This window comes from Giraffa tippelskirchi, chromosome 9 (assembly GCF_054371585.1).
Source record: "Giraffa tippelskirchi isolate mGirTip1 chromosome 9, T2T-mGirTip1v1.2.pri, whole genome shotgun sequence".
In the NCBI taxonomy this organism is placed as follows: Eukaryota; Metazoa; Chordata; class Mammalia; order Artiodactyla; family Giraffidae; genus Giraffa; species Giraffa tippelskirchi.
The window spans coordinates 93896043-93916279 of record NC_137283.1 but is presented as its reverse complement, the minus strand read 5'-3'; the positions used below and the strand labels follow the sequence as shown (position 1 = coordinate 93916279).

The 20237-nt window shown below is 40.5% G+C and overlaps 1 protein-coding gene and 1 pseudogene across 3 annotated transcripts in view; both read left to right on the top strand.

Moving 5' to 3' along the window:
- TPD52L1 (TPD52 like 1) overlaps positions 1 to 20237 on the top strand; it is an 88152-nt gene that overhangs the window by 53405 nt on the left and 14510 nt on the right. For all 3 annotated transcript variants that reach the window (XM_081524424.1, XM_081524422.1, XM_081524423.1), the window contains exons 2-3: positions 4892 to 5007; positions 13063 to 13211. In XM_081524424.1, the coding sequence (XP_081380550.1) occupies positions 4892 to 5007; positions 13063 to 13211 (265 nt within the window). The remainder of the gene's footprint in view (positions 1 to 4891; positions 5008 to 13062; positions 13212 to 20237) is intronic.
- Positions 7935 to 9652, top strand: LOC145520848 (large ribosomal subunit protein P1 pseudogene; annotated as a pseudogene).

The window sequence follows — 20237 nt, the reverse complement described above, 5'->3', positions numbered from 1 at the left end:
CCTTGTTTTCTTCTCTGGCTCTTTGGGCAGTTGGGACCGTGAAGTCGTCTGCTGCTGCTGTTTTCTGCAGATATTACTTGTGATCTTGTCTTCCTCACCTGAGTTTCGGCCCAGTAGCCCTTCCAGGCTGACTCAGCCTCACTTTGGCACTCGCTGGCGTCAGATCTCTCTACCTCCTCCATCGAGACCTCTGGCCAGAGCCAGGACCCTCCACTCCCACTGCAGGACCCCAACCCCTTGCCAAGGTGGCAAGTTTCTCCCTGAGTATGAGGGGTCTTCTGGATCCCATGCATGGTTACCTGACAGCAGAAGAGTGAATTAGGAAACTAAACACCAGGGATCAATTTGCCCCACCACTCAACACCTGCCCAGTTTACAGAGACGTGGCTGTGTTCCAGATTGGTATGGGACAACCTGAAAGACATTTTTTTTTTCTAGACACCTCACCCCAAAATAAAAGGAGAGTGGGGGTAGTCTTCCTGTACCAGTCAGGGACCAGGAAAGAACTCGATAGATGGCATGCTCAAAAAGGGTGCCTGATTCAAGAGGGTTTAATGAAGGAACTATTAGAAAGATAGGAAGGATTAAGGGAAACCAACAGGGGATGTTGAAGTTCCTCAGAATGACAGAAGCAGGAAATCAATACAGTCTCTAAGCTGGAGGAGAGGTAAGGGTTCTAGGAACTAGATGTGAGCTGAGCTATAGAAGAAAACTATCTAACAGGAGCAGTGGTCTTTGGTGGTGGAAACCTGATTCAGTATTTTGATATATTGAGCCAACTCATTGGAAAAGACCCTGATGCTGGAAAAGATTGAGGGCAGCAGGAGATGGGGACAACAGAGGATGAGACAGCCGGATGGCATCACCAACTCAACGGACACGAGTCTGAGCAAACTCTAGGAGACAGTGAAGGACAGGGAAGCCTGGTGTGCTGCAGTCCATGGGGTCATGCAGAGTCGGACATGCCTGAGCGACTAAACAACAAATACTCCATTTAAAGTTATTATAAAAATATTGGCTGTACTTGACAATATATCCTTGTATCTTATTTATTTCATATAGTAGTTTGTCTCTCTTAATCTTCTACCCCTGTGTTTCCCCTTGCTGATCCTTCTTCCCACTGGTAACCAGTAGTTTGTTTTTTATATCTGTGAGGCTGTTTCTGTTTTATTTATTTGTTTTATTTTTTTAGATTCTACATAGAAATGATAGCAGACAGTATTTGTCTTTCTCTGTCTGACTTATTTCACTAAGCATAATACCCTCTAGGTCCATTCATGTGTTGCAATGTCTTCTTTGTTCTTTCATCTGTTGATGGACGCTTAGACTGTATCTGTATCTTGGTTATTATAAATAGTTATGCTATGAATATTGGGGTACATATATCTTTTCAAATCAGTGCTTTTGTTTTCTTTGGGTAAACACACAGAAGTGAAATTGATGGATCATACAGTAAGTTTTATTTTTGGTTTCTTGAAGAATCTCCATACTGGCTTTCCATAATGGCTGCGCTAATTTGCGTTCACAAAGATTCCCTTTTCTCCTCATCAGTATTTGTTATTTGTGGTCTTTTTGACAATAGCCATTCTGACAGGTGTGAGATGATACCTCATTCTTAATCTTATCCTTCCTTTCTTTCATGATTTGCCTTTTTTTGTGTATCTTAAGAAATCCTTTCTTACCTAGAGGTCCATAAATATGAAGTCCCACGTTGGCTTCTAAAATATTTATAATTTAATATTGGTGAATGGTGTGAAGGTGTCCTGTCAGGATACACTTAACAGGAGGCTTGCTGTGTGCTGTTTTCAGTCTTGCATGAATTCTATGTTCCTTAACAGCACCTGAATACAGGTGCCAGAGAGCTGGCAAGCCGGCTTTCGGGGATAGTAGAAATTCGTGTATCTCATTCGTATGGAAATTCCATACAGGGAACAGCAGCCATTTACAACTCTCCTCCTTTCTGATATGTAAAGTAACTTTTACAACCCCCTCTCTTGAGAATGATTCTAGCCTCTGGCTTTCTAGATGACTTGTTAGATTTTTGATCCCTGTCTCTGCTAAAAAGGGCTATCTTGTAAGAGAGTATATATATGCCCACAATATGTTGAATAAATGCCTTTGTTCCATCAGAGCACTGGTCCCCGTGTCTTTCCTAATTGTCTGTCTGTCTGTCTCTCTCTCTCTTTCTCTCTCTCTCACTCTCTCCCCCTCTCCCTTTCAGGCTGCTTCCACGGAGCACAGGTTTCCACCATGTCTACTTACTTGCCCGGGCTTTCAAGACCTCTTCGAGAGGGCGCCCTGAGCCTACGTAGATGGTGCTAGCTCTCTGTCCTAGAGTTATATTGGCATACTGTGTAAACCAGGGAATATCAGCCTCTTTTCTTCCTTCTTTTACTTTCTTATTGGTCGACTCTGTACCCCCAAGTTCCAGTCCATTAAAGGACCACAACAGTGTCCCATTTTATTTTTTTAATATGGGTAACAAGTTGTTCCAGTAGAATTTATTGTATGACCTCCCTTTATCCAGAGATGTATAAATGCCAGCACTGTCGTAATTCATGTCATAAATAAAGCTTCCCTATATGTGTGTGCCTGCATCCTACACCCCCAGAGAACAATGCATTTGCGTTGACCAGATACTGACGAACTCTATAGGGAACCTCTTTATTTTTTTTGCTAAAAAGGCATTTTTCTCACATGACAAGTCAGAAGTCCCTTGACAGTCTGTGGCACAATGGTGTTACCAAGAACCCAGGCACTTCCCGCGTCCCTTACTGAGAGTCCGTGTGGTCATGATGTTTCCTTACTGCTGCAGCTGTTTTAGGCTCCATAGCTGCATATTTCCATTACCAAAGTGTAAAAGAGTTTATTTAATACCTCTTGTCTCAAGGTTTGTTCATAGTGATGCTTCCAGTGGAGGTGATGGAATTCCAGTTGAGCTATTTCAAATCCTAAAAATGATGCTGTGAAAGTGCTACACTCAATATGCCAGCAATTTTGGAAAGCTCAGCAGTGGCCACAGAACTGGAAAAGGTCAGTTTTCATTCTAATCTCAAAGGAAGGCAATGCCAAAGAATGTTCAAACAACTGCACAATTGCACTCACCTCACATGCTAGCAAAGTAATGCTCAAAATTCTCTGAGCCAGGCTTCAACAGTACATGAACCATGAACATCCAGATGTTCCAGCTGGATTTAGAAAAGGCAGAAGAACCAGAGTCAAATTGCTAACATTCGTTGCATCATCGAAAAAGCAAGAGAATTCCAATAAAACATCTACTTCTACTTTATTGACTACGCCAAAGCCTTTGACTGTGTGGATCAAAACAAACTGTGCAAAATTCTTCAAGAGGTGGGAATACCAGACCACCTTACCTGCCTCCTGAGAAATCTGTATGCAGTTCAAGAAGCAACAGTTAGAACCAGACATGGAACAACAGACTGGTTCCAAATTGGGAAAGGAATATGTCAAGGCTGTATATTGTCACCCTGCTTATTTAACTTATATGCAAAGTACATCACGTGAAATGCCGGGATGGATGAAGCATAAGCTGGAATCAAGATTGCTGGGAGAAATATCAGTAACCTCAGATATGCAGATGACACCACCCTTATGGCAGAAAGTGAAGAAGAACTTAAGAGCCTCTTAATGAAATTGAAAGAGAGTGAAAAGTTGTCTTAAAACTCAACATTCAGAAAACTAAGATCATGGCATCTGGTCCCATCACTTCATGGCAAATAGATGGGGAAACAATGAAAACAGTGAGAGACTTTATTTTGGGGGGCTCCAAAATCATTGCAGAAAGTGACTATAGCCCTGAAATTAAAAGATGCTTGCTCCTTGGAAGAAAAGCTATGACCAACCTAGACAGCATATTAAAAAGCAGAGACGTTACTTTGCCAACAAAGGTCCATCTAGTCAATGGTTTTTCCAGTAGTCATGTATGGATGTGAGAATTGGACTATAAAGAAAGCTGAGCGCTGAAGAATTGATGCTTTTGAACTGTAGTGATTGAGAAGACTCTTGAGAGTCCCTTGGACTACAAGGAGATCCAACCAGTCCATCCTAAAGGAAATCAGTCCTGAATATTCATTGGAAGGACTGATGCTGAAGCTGAAACTTCAATACTTTGGCCACCTGATGGGAAGAACTGCCTCATTGGAAAAGACCCTGATGCTGGGAAAGATTGAAGGCAGGAGGAGAAGGTGACAACAGAAGGTGAGATGGTGGGATGGCATCACTGACTCAATGGACATGAGTTTGAGCAAGCTCTGGGAGTTGGTGATGGACAGGGAAGCCTGGCGTGCTGCAGTCCACGGGGTCACAAAGAGTCGGACATGACTGAGCGACTGAATTGAACTGAACTGATCTCAAGTTTTTTCGGACCACCTTAGGATGTCGTGAATTCTCGGGGGAGACTCTATTGATCTGTCCATTCTGTGCTGAGGGTCAAGGCAGGTGATCTGCCTTGTATATCCTTGTGGGGAGAAAGGGTATTTATTTCTAGTTCACCTTCCTCTCAGGGTGTAGCTCTGTGGGGAGGTAGATTTATGGAGGGGTCTCCCTCAGTAGTCCTGGGCTTTGTCCTCAGTCCTCTGCACCCCATGGGACAGTGAAAACTGAGGCTGGGATTCGTCTGGGTGGCAGATGTAGAACTAATGAAAACTTGTTTATATCTATAGCTTCCCGCTTTCACTTAACTTTGGGGGATTCTTAGTATTCTTCACTTTCTTGGCAGCTCATTACACAATAGAATGATTTTCTTCTGTAATTTTTAGTTGTTTTTCAGAGCGAGGGTCGATCAGAGTATCTAGTCCTTCAGACTGTGGAACTAGAATTTGGCTAAATTCATTCTTTAAATGACAGTATATTTTACCAATCTTGCCTAAAGGTTTGTTGGAGACCGAACCACTGCAAGGAAGAGATGAAGACGCGATAGCCAGTGCTGACTCCCCTAGCACGCTTTCCGAGGAAGAAAAAGAAGAGTTAAAGGCAGAACTAGTTCAGGTATGCATAGTGATCTTCTTGTTGCTATGCCTATCTCCGGATTCTCAGAATTATTGTTAGTCTGATGTTGGGTTGGCCAAAAAGTTTGTTTGAGTTTTTCCACAAGGTCTTATGAAATGGAGGTCCGTTTATATGGACCAATATATTGGAACATTTATATGGTCCAATAAAAGCTCCATATTACAGTTATGTTGCCTTTCATTTAATAAGATTGAATAGATGTAAGATAATTCATTTTCTATGGTATTTTGTAATGCTAATGGTCCATTACCCATTGGTGACCATAGGAAAACAAATGGTCATGATGCTCAAGCAACAATAAACAGTTGTAAACATGCACCTCATATTTAGTATCACAATGCTTAAACCTGATGGAATTCCTTCAAGACCTCAGTTTAGGTGCCAGCTACCTTTTAACAGCAGTTGTTTTTGGTCAGCAGCCTAGCTCAACAACTACTTGGAAATGATTTATTTTTATAATGATAAGTCAGTCACGGAAGCAACTGAATTTATTAAATTGATGTGCTCTTTTTCAGAAGAACAGAGCTCTGGGGTTGGAGAGGGAACTGTGATGACTTTAGGCTTCATTAGAGCTTGTGTAGTTGCTCCGAGCATCTGGTCCTAGATTCGGGGAGGCTGCCTGGCTTGTTGTGAAGATAACTCTTGGTTCAAGCCATTTGTCTGTATCACCCACAAGCCCCTCAATACTTTGCTAAGGAGTGTTTACATTGTGGGAGGAAAGGGCAGGAGAAGGGGAGCTTCTTCAGTAGAAGCAGCAATAGGGCAAGAGGGAAGGGGCCAGCGTTCCTCCCCATTTTGAATCCCCGGCTCAGAGGACAGGAAGCCCCTGGTCCAGCGGGAAGCAGGGCTCCACCTTCCTGCTTTGGCTCTTCCACTGCTTTAAATTAAGCTTCACCTTACCCTCTCCCCACTTCATTCATCCCAGACTCTCCAAGCTCTAAGGTTGTGATGGTGAATGTTCATGATAGCTCTTAATAATACTGAAGACATTTCAGGTGCTTTCACAAGACACACCCTAAAATAACTTCATGCTCAAATAAAAGAGCAGCTTGTTCTTCTAGTGCAGCAGAGATTATTTTAGTAAGGACAGTGCTTCAGATCAAATGGCCTAGTTCTTTAGCTGGGTCTGTTGTCTGTGGCCACTGATCCAGAACCACCTTGTTGACTTCAGCTTGGCCACACCTTCCAGGGTTCATGGACCAAAGTCAGCCTTGACAGAGAACATCCTAGCTCACATTTTCTTAAGGCCTGGGATCCTGGATCATGACTTGTTTGTGTCAGTTGTGGTGTCCAAAAGTTATATTCTACCGACAGGTGTTAGCTAACTGACTCTAAGCTAAAATTTAACTCCTTCACTGCTACCGTCCAAGTTTAAGTTCATACACAAGCTCTGTAACAGACCAAGTTTTATGACTTGATTTTTCTTTCGGCAATTACTGATAGATAGATAGGTAGATAGATAGATGGATAGATACACACATATGTACATCTATGTCTTTGTGTGCCTGCATTTTGTATTTTCCAAACTTTCAACAATGATCGTATATTACTTTGATAATTGAGAAACAGTAAGCCTTGGTTCTCAATGGTTGCCCCCATGAATATAAAAACCCAATGTTTTCACACATTTTTGTCTCGTTTGGCCACATTAATAATTCTCCAGTGTGTCTATTTTTGCGCCTGACTTCTGAAAGTAACATCAGACTCCCTGTTGTTTGTTCACATTATCAGGATTGATGTTTTCATCCCTTAGGATGCATTAGCCTGTATGCCTCCTGTCTCTCATTTCTGGATTCCTCAGGGGTGAAGAAGCACTGCACCTTGCTAAAGGTGGCAATGTGACTTCTGGGGGTACTGGGCACAGCTCTTTGCCTCATGCACAGCACAAAGCAAAGGGAGTTCTCTGCTCTTTTTCCTTTTCACATTCCCATTTCTTCTCCCTCCAACTCAGGCCACCAATGCTTTATGCTCACTCGTTTCTTAAACTCGCTTTTTCTGCCCTTACGCAGTGCCTGCGCTTTGCACACACACACACATTAGGTTCTTTCAGACCACACATGCATTCAGATGACCTTGGATGCTAGGGTTTAATTGTATCAAGGACATATCAGCAGTCCCATGGCTGGCCCTATGAAGAACTAAGACGTCTTGTAAACAGCTCAGCTTATCTACCTCATTTCTCCACAGATATTCTGCTGGCACCCCTGCTCACAAGCAGCTCCTCTCTGTTTGAGGGAAGATCCCGCTGCGTCTGTTAGCCATGTGGGTGGACACCTCACAGCTCAGCCTGTTAGACTGCTTTTGAGTCAGGCAATCAGTTGTGGCCATGATCCAAGGCAAGAGCTTTGTGTAGGAGGACGTCTTATGTCTGACTGCTTTGCTTAAAGGGGTCAAGGGTATGCCGGGCACCCGGTCTCCCCTGCTGTACACTGCCCTCGCTTGGATTCTCCTACTGTCTGCTAGCTGTGCTTGATCCACCCCAGTCCGTTCCCCTCACACCCTGGTCTGCTTTTACCTTACGCTGTTTTGTAGTCCGTATTCCCAAGAGGACATCTTTAGACTTCAGGGTGAATCTGTAAGTGCGTTCATTCACACAACTAGCATGTTGTTCTGCTTACCAAGTGCTGGCTGCAGGAAGACCTGTCCCTGAGAAGAAAGACATAAGCAAATACTGTCCAAGAGGCTACTACATCTTAGATGGAAGTCTGCATTTTAAAAGAGGAATCTGTTCAGTCCTGAGTTTGTTATTGTGGTCATGCAATACACGTCTTTTTAAAAGTTCCTTCAGCTTTCCTCCGCTGCCACTAAGGTGCTTGGTCCTTCTGAGGAAGCTAAGGCCATTTTGGGGTGAGGCTCTCACTTCATCCAGCAACTAGCACTGTGCCTAGCAGCCCCCTCCTAGCTAACTCGCCTGCACCCTGGCCTCCCTCTCGGAGCTCGCCTGCATCCACTTGGCCCTCATTCTGCACGACAGTGAGGTGACGCTCCCAGAGGATAAGATCAATGCCCTCATTAAAGCAGCTGGTGTAAATGTTGAGCCTTTCTGTCAAGGCTTGATTGCAAAGGCTTTGGCCAGTGTCAACATCAGGAGCCTCCTCTGGGGCTGGCGGACCTGCCCCAACCACCACTGCTGCCCCAGCTGAGGAGAAGAAAGTAGAAGCAAAGACAGTAGAATCTGAAGAGTCTCATGATGACTTGGGCTCTGGTCTTTTTTCACTAAACCTCTTTAGTAACACATTCAATAAAAAGCTGAGCTCTAAAAAAAGAAAAAAAAGTTCCTTCAACACAACACCAATATCACTTCTGACCTGGTGCAGTGGTTTGTGTATACATGGAAGGTGCACAGTTAAGATTTCTAATGAACTTGACTCATAGCACCAACAAATATATGTATTTGTAAAATCCAGAAGTAGAATATGGGGTGTTTTTTTTTAAACAAATCTTGTCCATATATAAAGAAATACTATTTAAGTATTTGTTCTTATTAGTCCTATTACCAGCTGTCCCTAACATCTTTTCTGAGGTCTTTACACATCTATTCTGTGGGGTTTTTTTTCTAGCTCTCTTTTTAAATAAACTTGCTCATTAGTTCTGTGCTACTAGCATCCCACTCCCACTTTTATTTCGCTAAGCTGCATTTGATGCTCAGTGTTCTATAATGTGGCTTGGTTTTTGAAAAAGATGACATGTTGGCATTATAACTGTAAATTTATGATTATATAATAATCAAGTACTGCCAATGTCTCCTAGATGAAATGACTCAAGAAAAATAGGCATTAATAAGAGTAGGAAAACTACCAGACAGCATTACTAAGTAGACAAGCCTCTTTTGGCTGTTCCTTCTTGGTGTGTGGTTTCTCAAGGAAAGCACACAGTGCCCTCAAGCCACCTGTCTCAGGCTGACAAGTAAGTGTCCTGGGCTCTTCCTTCTTCTCCCAGTTTTTTCCTTCAAGTCTTTATTTCTTTCTGGACTTAACTGGTGAACAACTAAAGCCGTCATAACCAATAGTGTCTTACTGTAGCACCCCTCTGTGTTAATCGGGGTTCTCCAGAGAAGTAGAACCAATAGGATGTATATAGAAAGAGATTTATTCTAAGGAATCAGCTAATGTGATTCTGGGGCTTGGCAGCTCCCAAGATCTACAGTCAACAAGCTGGACACCCAGGGAAGTCAATGGTGCAGCTCAATCTAAAGGTCTGGGAAGAGCCAATGTTTTAGTTTGAAGCTGAAGGCAAGAAAAAACAAAAAAGCCAAACAACAACAAGACAAAACAACATCCCAGCTCAAAAGCAGTCAGGCAGATAGAATTCCCTTTTACTCAAGGGAGGGTCAGACTTTTTGTTTTATTTAAGTCACCAACTGATTGGGTGAGGCCCACCAACTTTGGGAGAGCAATCTGCTTTACTCAGTCTGTCAGTTTAAATGTTAATCACATGCAGAATCACCTTCAAACACACAGCCAGAATAATGTTTGACCAAATGTCTTGGTAACCCAAGGCCTGTCATACTCTCCCAGGTATTATCTGCATTTTAATTTTAATTCTTCCTTACTCTCAGCCAGGGCAGGAGAAGAAGCATGACTTGAAGCGGTATGAACAAGAGACCAAAGGCTCTTACTCCTAAACATCATACTGATAATTAATAGTTTAAAAAGCTATTTCTTTCTCTGTATTTGTGACATATTTTATGTAATATAGCAGAGTAAATAGAAAAGTAAGTTTTCAGTCTTCTAACATAAATTTTATTTTGAAGCTAACTCATTAGTTCATTTTTTTTTGCATTTTTATTGGAATAAATTGATATAAAATTAACTATTTTAAATTGAATCATTCAATGGCATTTAGGACTCTTATAATGTTGTGTAACACCACTTCTCTCTAGTTCCAGGACATTTTCATAATCTCAAAAAGGAATCCCTTACCTGCTAAGCAGTTGCTTCCCATTTACCCTTCTTTTCTGTAGCCATGAGCCAGCATTCTGTCTCTGGATTCAGCTATTCTGAGTATTTCATATAAATGGAATCATACAATATGTGACCTTCTGTGTCTGATTCCTTTCATTTAGCCAAATGTTTCTGAGGTTCATGTGTGTTGTAGCTTATATCAGTACTTCATCTATTTTTGTGACTGAATAATATTCCATTTATGTATATACTGCAGTTTATTTATCCATTCATCCTTTGATGAATATTTGGGTTGTTTTTATCTTTTGGCTATTGTGAATAGCTCTGTTATGAACATGTATATACATGTGTTTGTTTGAGTACCTGTTCTCAATTCTTTGGGGGATATAGTAGAAATAGGAATGCTGGGTCATATGATAATTCCACCTTTAACTTTTTGAGAAACTACTGGACTATTTTCCATAGTGGCTGAACCATTTTTATTTCCACCAGCAATGTACAAGGGTTTCAATGTCTCCACATCCTCGCCAACACTTAAATTCCTATTCATTCATATTTACGTAACCAAGTTTAAATATCTAATCTTGTACATAAATATTTATCCTACAAGGAGATCTCCTAGGGGGTCAAGAAACCAAAGAATCAGACGATTAGTTTCTAACGAAGACATGATTACTTTAAAATTAACAGGGAAAGGATATCCTAAATACTTTAATTAATGATTTACCTGCACTCCAGCTCATTCCAAAATGAATTTGATATGGCTTATAGCGATACTTACAATGTAGAATTTCTATACTACCTGCATCAGAGTATCTGGGGGTGCTTGTTAAATAATATGTATAGACAGGCCTCACCAAATTTGAGACATCAGAATCTCAGGGCCTTAAAAGGGGCCTCCTTCTGGAATCTGCATTTTTAATGTGCTCTCTGAGTGACTTTTATATAAACTGAAATTGAGAACTGCTGATGTAACTAGGCCAAAAATTCTCATTAGTCCAATAAGGGATTGAATCTCACCAGGATCATCATTTAAAGTATTTGTGATTAAAGGACTCTCTGCTGTGTCAGGACTCTGTGCTCTGCAGAAGGAGATGAGATTGGCCATTTTCAGCCTTGCATGTTAATGTAATTTAAGAATTATCTTTTTATTTTACCTTTTGGGATTTTCTTAATAGCTATTTTGGCATGTATTATATTTAGATCACTGATATATAAATGAAAACATTAAGAAGTGTGAGACTTACATTTTATTGAAATAGTGAGACTTTCATTATAGTTCCTGACATTAGTCTGCATAGAGTAACTGAGTTAATGTTTCCGTCATTAGAAGTTTTTTCTCTACAAATACCTTTTAACATATGCTTTAATTTTTAAATGATTAGATGTGGGATTTAATATTTCCTTAGAATGATGTTTGATGAATTGGTCACTTCAATATTTCTATCACTTTTTTGGGATCATGGATTTCATTAGAAAGCTTATGAATCCTTTACCCATTCCTCCCAACTCCCCAAAACTAATGAATATCCTACTTTCCCCCATAATTTTGAATAAATTTCTGAGGTTCCATAGATAAAAGGATGAGAATACCATGTTGTTTAAACCTCTCTCTTCTTCTCTACATCTTTCATTTTTCTCTGCAAGTTAAAAAATTTCTCATTACTCTTGCTACACATTGGAAAAAGCAGTAATACCTAATATATCTACAAAACCAGATTCCCAGTCATTTCAGTCACTCAAACATATTATTTATTCAAAAGAACGAAGACAAAAATCTTTCTATACTGAATAAAAAGCTGACCTGAAGCCCAAATATTTTCTATGGTAAGAGAGCTGGAGATAACAACCTTGAGAAATCTTAGGCAACAGACTAAACGCAGGTGAGCACATTGACTAAGATGAAAATATGGAATATAACATGAGGGCAAAAGGAGGGAAGGATCTGATTTTAAAATGATGGTGTGTTCTCATTAAATGGAGAGACTAAAAACACAGTCCCCCTTGGTCACCCCTGAATATACTCCTTTTGGAGTAATGAGTGTATATCTGCATACTGAAGACTCTTGCTTGTCAAGAAGAGATAGTGTGGAGACTTCTCTGGGGGTCCAGACTCTGTGCTTCCAGCACAAGGGGTATGAGTTTGATCTGTGGTTGGAGAACTAAGATCCCATATGGCACTTGGCAGGGCCAAAGAAAAAAGAAAAAAAGAAAACATAGGATGCTACTAATTACAACATGTTAGGGAAGGTGGGATTCATTTTAGAAAGACTTCAGAAAGATTTCCATGAACATACAAAAACATTTCACAACCGTAAAAAAGTGGACAATGTTAGATTACTAGGAAATTTGGCTGATATTAAAAGCTCCAAGATAGTGTTCTTTTCTACTAGAATATTTCAGATGGTTGACTCAGTATTTCTGCCTGTTTTGTTTAAGTGATTTTTTGTGAATACAAAGGTTTACAACACTATTTTTGCAAAAGTAGTTGTCATTGTTGAGATGTTTTTCTAGCAGCTATGTCTCTGGTGACCCAGGGAACACATTTGCAAGATGACTGACAAGGTTAGTGATGCTGTTTGTGGTCAGAAGTAGAGTGACACTTGGAATGTAAAGGAGACTTAGATGCTCCATTTTTTTAAAAAAAAAGTAAGTAGTAAAGTGCCAGCTTGGCAAAACCACAATGTATGCTTAGGTGTGGATGGCAAACAAATAACACTGACTAATGGCACTTGAAAAGAAGTTATTTGGTATAGACTACAACATCAATTTTCTGTTCAAAAATTATATCTATGTATAATTTTAGAAAAACATTTGGACGATTGAAAACCAAAGCCTCTAAGCAGTGTCTATTTCCTAGTAGATTACACATGGTTTTTATTGTCTTTGTATTTTGCTGTATGAGTGAATTTTTTACAAGGAGTAGTGTTTACGTTTAGAATCATTCAAACTAAAAAATCTACTTTCATTGAAAATATTAGACTCCTCTACAGGATGTGTTTGCTAAGGCCTTGCATGGGGCTGTGTAAACAAGAGCGTGCCCAGGGTGCTTTGGGTCACTGAGAGCTTCACCCTTGTATGTTTCACCTGGTCTGACATTTTCCCCCATCATTTTCCCTCCTGCTTGTAGCTGGAAGACGAAATTACAACCTTAAGACAAGTTTTATCAGCAAAAGAAAGGCATCTTGTGGAGATAAAACAAAAACTCGGCATGAACCTGATGAATGAATTAAAACAGAACTTTAGCAGAAGCTGGCATGATGTGCAGACAACTACTGCGTAAGTGTATTTTTTTCCTTAAAAAGAAATCACTCAGCCTGCTGTCTTGCTTCTTCTATATTTTTTTTCCTTCAATGCTTGCCAGGTGGTCTTGTGCCAAAGGGAAGAAGGTGCCCACATCATAATGTGATTTTTCTTCCTTTTGTGTGTTGTGGGGGTGGGGCCTGATGGAGAAACCTTAGAGGATTCCTATATTTGACCCCAGATTCCACCATCAAGAAATTTTTGACCTTGTGTTATGCATTTTCTTCCCTACTATTACCCTTTGGAACTTAAAGATATTACATTCCTAGTATCTGAGTGGGAAACAGTTTTTCTCTTTGCTGATACTTCTCTCCCAAGCATAGAGGGGCTTCCATGAGATGAGATCATATTAGTACCTATCATAGGTAGTGAGGATTCAGTGAGTGCAGAACAGCATCTGACACTTTGTACACCTGTTTCCTGTTCTAGGAAGCAGGTCTGGTGGGGAGATACAAGAATTCTGTTTTGGCTTCACAGACTTAGAGAAGGAACCATGGTTGCTGGGGAAGGGGGGATGTGTGGGGGGCAGGGATAGCTAGGGAGTTTGGGATGGACAGGTCCACTGCTATATTTTAAATGGATAACCAGCAAGGATCTGCTGTATAGCACATGGAATTCTGCTCAATGTTATGTGGCAGCCTGGATGGGAGGGGAGTTTGGGGGAGAATGGATAGATGTATACGGCTAAATCCCTTCACTGTTCACCTGAAACTATCACAACATTGTTAATTGGCTATACCCCAATACAAGGGCTTCCCTGGTGGCTCAGTTGGTAAAGAATCTGCTGGAAATGCAGGAAACTGCCTGCAGTGCAGGAGACTTGGGTTCAGTCCCTGGGTCAGGAAGATCCTCTGGAGAAGGGAATGGCAACCCACTCCAGTATTCTTGCCTGGAGAATCCCATGGACAGAGGTGCCTGCTGGGCTATAGTCCGCAGGGTCGCAAAGAGTCGGACATGCCTTAGCAACCAGGACAAAATAAAATGTTGAAAAAAATTCTGTTTGAGCTGTGTTTAGTCTGAGATGGCCAACAGACCAACAAGTTGCCCCAAGGGGGCAACTCAGAGGAAAAGTCAGGGCTAGAGATGGACATGAGAGTTATCTACATATTGATGCAGTGAAAGCTACAGGACTAGAATAGATTTCCTCAGAGATTAGTTAATAATACAGATGATTATGGTCTCACTAACCTTTAGGAATGATTCGAACTTTCTTTTGCAAAGAAGAATAAATCTCTTTTTTAAGAGGGAGGCCTGAGTCTATCAGCAACATAATTTCAGGAGATCATTCTCTTCCACCCTTTTTTCTTGACTGCTGAAGGAAGGGAAAAGTCCTATGTTGGGACAGGGGGTAGGGTGTGATCATAGAATCTATTTTTCCCCTGAATATTTTTAATGGTGAAATAAATTATTGTTTATCAAATAATTTGCATCCATTAAAATGCTACTTTTCCAAAAAAATTAATTACATGGAAAAATGCTAGCTAACATAATACTCAGTGAAAACTCATCTCACTTATAAAATATATATATGTAGAAAAAAGACTGAAAGGAAGCCAATATATTAACTGGGATTAACTGTGAGTGATGGCTATGTGTGTAAGATTCATTATTTTTTCTATTCGCCCATCTTTCCTTTTTTTTCTCCCCTGATGCAATTTAAATTCTTGCTATTAATGTACATCATACCAATTTTAGAACAATATGCATCATGTGGTGAAAATTTTGGTGTGAGGGAGTGATGAACTGGGGTAGGGTTAGCTTGGATAGAATTAGATTTCAAAGCACTGAAAAGAATTTTAGCTGTCAAGGCACTACAAGTGTTCCAGAGGCAATACTTTGCATACTGATTAAACAGTCATGACCTATTTAGTTTGATTTATAATGAAATGAAAACCTCTGATATGTTAATGAAAGATTTTGCATGTTTTAGTTTGTGGTAGGATTCAAATTGGAATGAAACCAGATGAATAGGAATAACTACACAGCCGATTAAAATTATCTCCTTTTTAGAAAGATAACCATACAGTATTAGGTCAAGAGGTCATCTGTGTCCCAGGGCTTGTTGTTGCTATTGTTTTGTCATAGTTTTTTGGGTGCCTTGATTTCAGAGACTCTAAGAACACACACAAAAAGTCCCTCTACCCTCTTCTTTTTCCTTCTCTGAAGCTTTATGATGTTTTTAGGCTTTAAGGAGGCACAGGGGAGGTGGGTGGCCTTGGGAGAAAGAGGTGGGGAGACCATTAGAGGAGAAATTGAATCTCTACTGGAGATAGTAGGAAAAGTAATTTGAAAACCTGATGTCATGGTGGGCTATTCAAACTGATGTGCTTCATTTTAGTGAGTGTTTGGCCTTTGCTAACCCGTGAAATTGCCCCAACAATAAACCCCTCTGAGTTGTATCATAGACCAAATGGTAGTCTACAAAGGGGAGAGGGTCATGGAATGGAATTTCAACTATTCCATCTTTTGGAAGCTTAATAAATTCACCCTATATATAGAAGAGTAAAACTCTAACATTCAGCTTTTAAAAAAATGCACAGTGCTTGAAAATTGAAGCTTGGTATATGATTTATTTACTCTTTGATTTTGTGCTTCTAAGACTTCCAGCCCATTGTGGTCAGTAAAGATTATTATATCTTATTTATGAGGAATTGTTCTGGCACCATTAGGTTCAGAAGTGCCGGTGAAGATTAAAGACCTAATTTTAAGAGACCACATAGCCCATCTCTCTCATGGTTGTTCATTCTTCTTACTGGCCTCATCACACAAGGTAGAACGTAGGTTCTACTTTTCTAGATTCAAGTGGTAAATCTGTGATTTGGTGTTGTGTTTAGGGAACCTTTGGAAGAGAAGAAGCCTAAATAGTTTTTGCGTCTTTGGTGAAGTGCCGCATATGCAATTGTTAAAGTATTGCTCTCTTTTAAATCCCATAGTAGAAAATAGATTTGGGCTATAAAATGTCTTCTTGTAAAAAGACTGTTGAATTTAAATTTTTTTCTTCTACCTGCATGTAGAAAAATGCTTTAAGTCAGAACACTTTAGAGGATGACATGCTTTCTCCTTTTGATTATTAACACTGATTTTCAAATCACTAGGATATGAAGAGAGGAAGAGCCCTTTGTCGATATGCCAGCCAAACAGCTCACTTGTTCTAACAGTTAAAGGTTACCCATTCCTTAAAATGTAAAGACACACACACACACACACACACACACACACACACACACATACAATGGAATATTATTCAACCATGAGAAAAGGAAATCCTGTTGTTTGCAATAATATGGATGGACCTTGAGGGAACTACACTAAGTAAAGTCAGAGAAGGATAGAATCTGCATGGTGTCACTTATATGTGGAATCTAAAACAAAGTCAGACTCTTGGAAACAGAGAATGCAAAAGTGGTTCCTGGAGGTGGTGGGTATGGGTGAAATAGGGAGAGGTTGCTAAGAGTACAGACTTTCAGTTATAAGTTGAATAAGGTTTGAGGAGCTAATGTATAATATAATGACTATAGTTGAAAACACTATTGTATAAATGAAATTTGCTAAGAGAGTAGAACTCAATGTTCTCATCAATATATACATGTGTGTGCATGCTTAGTTGCTTAGTCTTGTCCTACTCTTTGTGACCTCATGGACTAGCCCGCCAGTCTCCTCTGTCCATGGAATTTTCTAGGCAAGAATACTAGTGTGAATTGCCATTTCCTTCTCCAGAGGATTTTCCCGATCCAGGGATGGAAGCTGCATCTCTGCGTCTCCTGCATTGCAGGCAGATTCTTTACCTTCTGAACCACCAAGGAAGCCCATATTCCCCCAAAGCGGGTATTTGCTGGAGTTGCTTTAGAGCACGCAAGGACAAATTTCCCTCCCTCATTTTAAGGTCACCATGGCTCTTGTCTAGAATGGGAAAGTTCACCCTGCAAAGTCCTGACTTTGCACCTTGTACCTGAAGTCAGGGAATCCAACTGGACTCTGTTTCCTCCCTTTGGCCTCATGGGGCTCTTGCTCTGATTGATTTCAGGCACTGGGGATACAGTGATGATGAACAAGATGTGGTCCCCACCCTCAGGAAGTTCAGATAAGTCACAGAGAGGGATTCAAACACCCTAATTGCAGCACGAAGGAACAATGTTTGGAAAGAGCTGTGCAGAGGGGATTATGGGAACCCTGAGGAGAGGCACACAACACAGACTTCTTAGAGCAAATACTCTCGAATTTGCTGCCTTCCAGTGCATAGCTGACAGCAACCTGAGGATATCTTAGCATTTTGACTTTTATTTAAGGAAAATGTATTAGTCTCCTGCTCTGTCAGTTATGGAACTCAGCAATGGTGTAATTCACATTTAGCTTAAAATAAGAGATGCTAGTAATCTAAAATGCTAAATACTGCTTCCTTTTAAATTAGAAGGTTGTCAGGTCAATCAGAAGGTTAGCATTAAGTTGTTTTTCATTATTTGAATATTATTGAACATATTTTTATGAGGTAGAGTTGAAAAACAGTTTTAAGTGTTAATAGTATAAACTATGTGGGCTTCCCAGGTGGTGTAGTGGTAAAGAATCCAATCCACCTGCCAGTGCAGGAAACACAAGAGACGTGGGTTCGATCCCTGGGTCAGGAAGATCCCCTGGAGAAGAAAATGGCAACCCGTTCCAGTATTCTTGCCTGGAGAAACTCATGGACAGAGGAACCTGGCAGGCTGTAGTCCTTGGGGTCGCCTAAGAGTTGGACGTGACTGAGCACAGCACAAACTATGTACAGAATTTCATGGCACAGTAAAGGGAGTAAAATGCAACTATGCTGACTTCCTTGGGGGTTATCAGTGGCCTGACAGAAGGACCCTTTTTCAAGATGCAGGCTCCTAGCATCTGGATGGGGATGTATATTACTTATTCAGTTTTAAGATCAAACCCATTTAGGATGCACCATAAGGTACAGGGTCTGTGCAGTGCATAACTCCAGAGGGGCCCTTCACTTAGGCTGTCATGTGTAATATGTATCTTTCCCTAATTCCCTAGGAAATGTCTGTTTAGTAATGAATGTTTGGTTTGATTTTATCATCTAGATAATACATGATTTTTACACTTCCTAAAAACATAGGCATTGTGTAAATAAATAACATATGGTGCTGATAATATTATAGACTTGTTTCTTCCTGCTAACAAAAAAGAATAATAGAATACCATATTACTAAAGTGATTTCAGTCCCAAGGAAAACCAACAAGGGTCTTTTAAAGCATTTGCGTCTTTTAAAGCATTTGCTTAGAGTCTGATAGTATATTTAGGGCTGGATGACTTGTGGGAGGTGGAAGGGGTGGAGAGATAAGGGAAGTTCCCACATAATGGATTTCATAGGACATAGTCTTCTTGGAGGTGCCATATGCATGAAAGTGTTCTAGGCTAAGCAGGGAGTTTTGAGGAACTTACCTGGGAACAGCATATATTGGAATATGATGGTATGTGCATTATAATAATTGATTTTCAGTTGCGATCCCATGGATTGCAGCACGCCAAACTTCCCTGTCCTTTGCTATCTCCTGGAGTTTGCTCAAACTCATGTCTATTGAATCAGTGATGCCATCCAACCATCTCATTTATAATAATTAATTTTTAAAAAATCAGTTCAAATCTTTTGGTTCAGTTGAGATATAATTATATTAAATATAGTACATGTGCATGCATGCTGAGTCACTTCAGTTATGTCCAACTCTTTGCCACCCCATGAACTGTAGCCCACCAGGCTCCTCTGTTCATGGGATTCTCCAGGCAAGAATACTGGAATGGGTTGCCATGCCCTTCTCCAGGGGATCTTCCTGACCCAGGGATTGAACCCACGTCTCTTATGTCTCCTGCATTGGCAGGCAGGTTCTTTACCACTGGCGTCACCTGGGAAATCCTATATAATATGTATAGCTCTGTATAAGTCTAAGCAGTGCATTATAGTGACTTGACTTACATACTCCCTCAGGTTAGGTGCTTTTGTTGTCTGCTTTATTAATTAACACTTAGAAATTTCCCAGGCCGGTGGACACACAACTGCCTTTCCTGCCACCATGCTTAAAACCTGAAGCCAATCTTTTTGTCTTGTTCCCTTTGTCACTAGTAACCTCTTGTCAAGTCTGTCCATTCTCTCTCTCTAATCCATCACACCACTCTGTTCTTACTGCCTTGACTCCCAGTTCAGAGCCACAGAGGAGCTTCTTCTTCAATCACTGATTCCTTCATCTAGTATTTATTCAGTTTCACCTTTTTCCTGCTGCCAGATCCTAGGGACACAAAGATGAATGGCTTCCTTGCCCTCGGGGAGTCAGCCTTGTGGGGATATAGGCTTAGGAACAGATCATCTCAGTACTGTATTCCTAAAACTGTTTTGAAAAAAGTCACTGTGTTAGTTTAAGATTATGCACCCTTCTCATTCCAACCTCTCTCCATATTACAAAGTAAGTACTAGTTCTATTTTGCCTTTTTATGGTTCCTTTTACCCACATAAATAGTAAAAGCTTAAATTTCTCTTTGAAATATGCATTCTCTAATCTGTGTAACCTTTGATGGCTAGAGCTTTCATTGTCTTTTCATAGAGTTAATACATCTCTTTAAGAATAATTTTCTACTATCAGAGCAGTTCTATTATTTATGATTAAAGATCTGCATATTCAGATCTAGACTTACAAACATGTATTTTTACTGAATTCAGATTGCATGATCTGACTTTCCTGCTGATGAGCAGCCACCAATCCCTCCTTCCCAACAAACAGAAGCAATTGCTTCTGTGGATCATCTTCCCAAATCTGTTTTGGAAAGGGAATTTTCAAAAGTTCCCTGATAGCTCAGATGGTAAAGAATCTGCCTGCAATGCGGGAGACCTAGGTTCGATCCCTGGGTTGGGAAGATCCCCTGGAGGAATGCATGGCAACCCACTCCAGTATTCTTGCTGGAGAATCCACATGGACATAGGAGCCTGGCGGGCTACAGCCCACGGGGTCCCAAAGAGTTGGCCACGA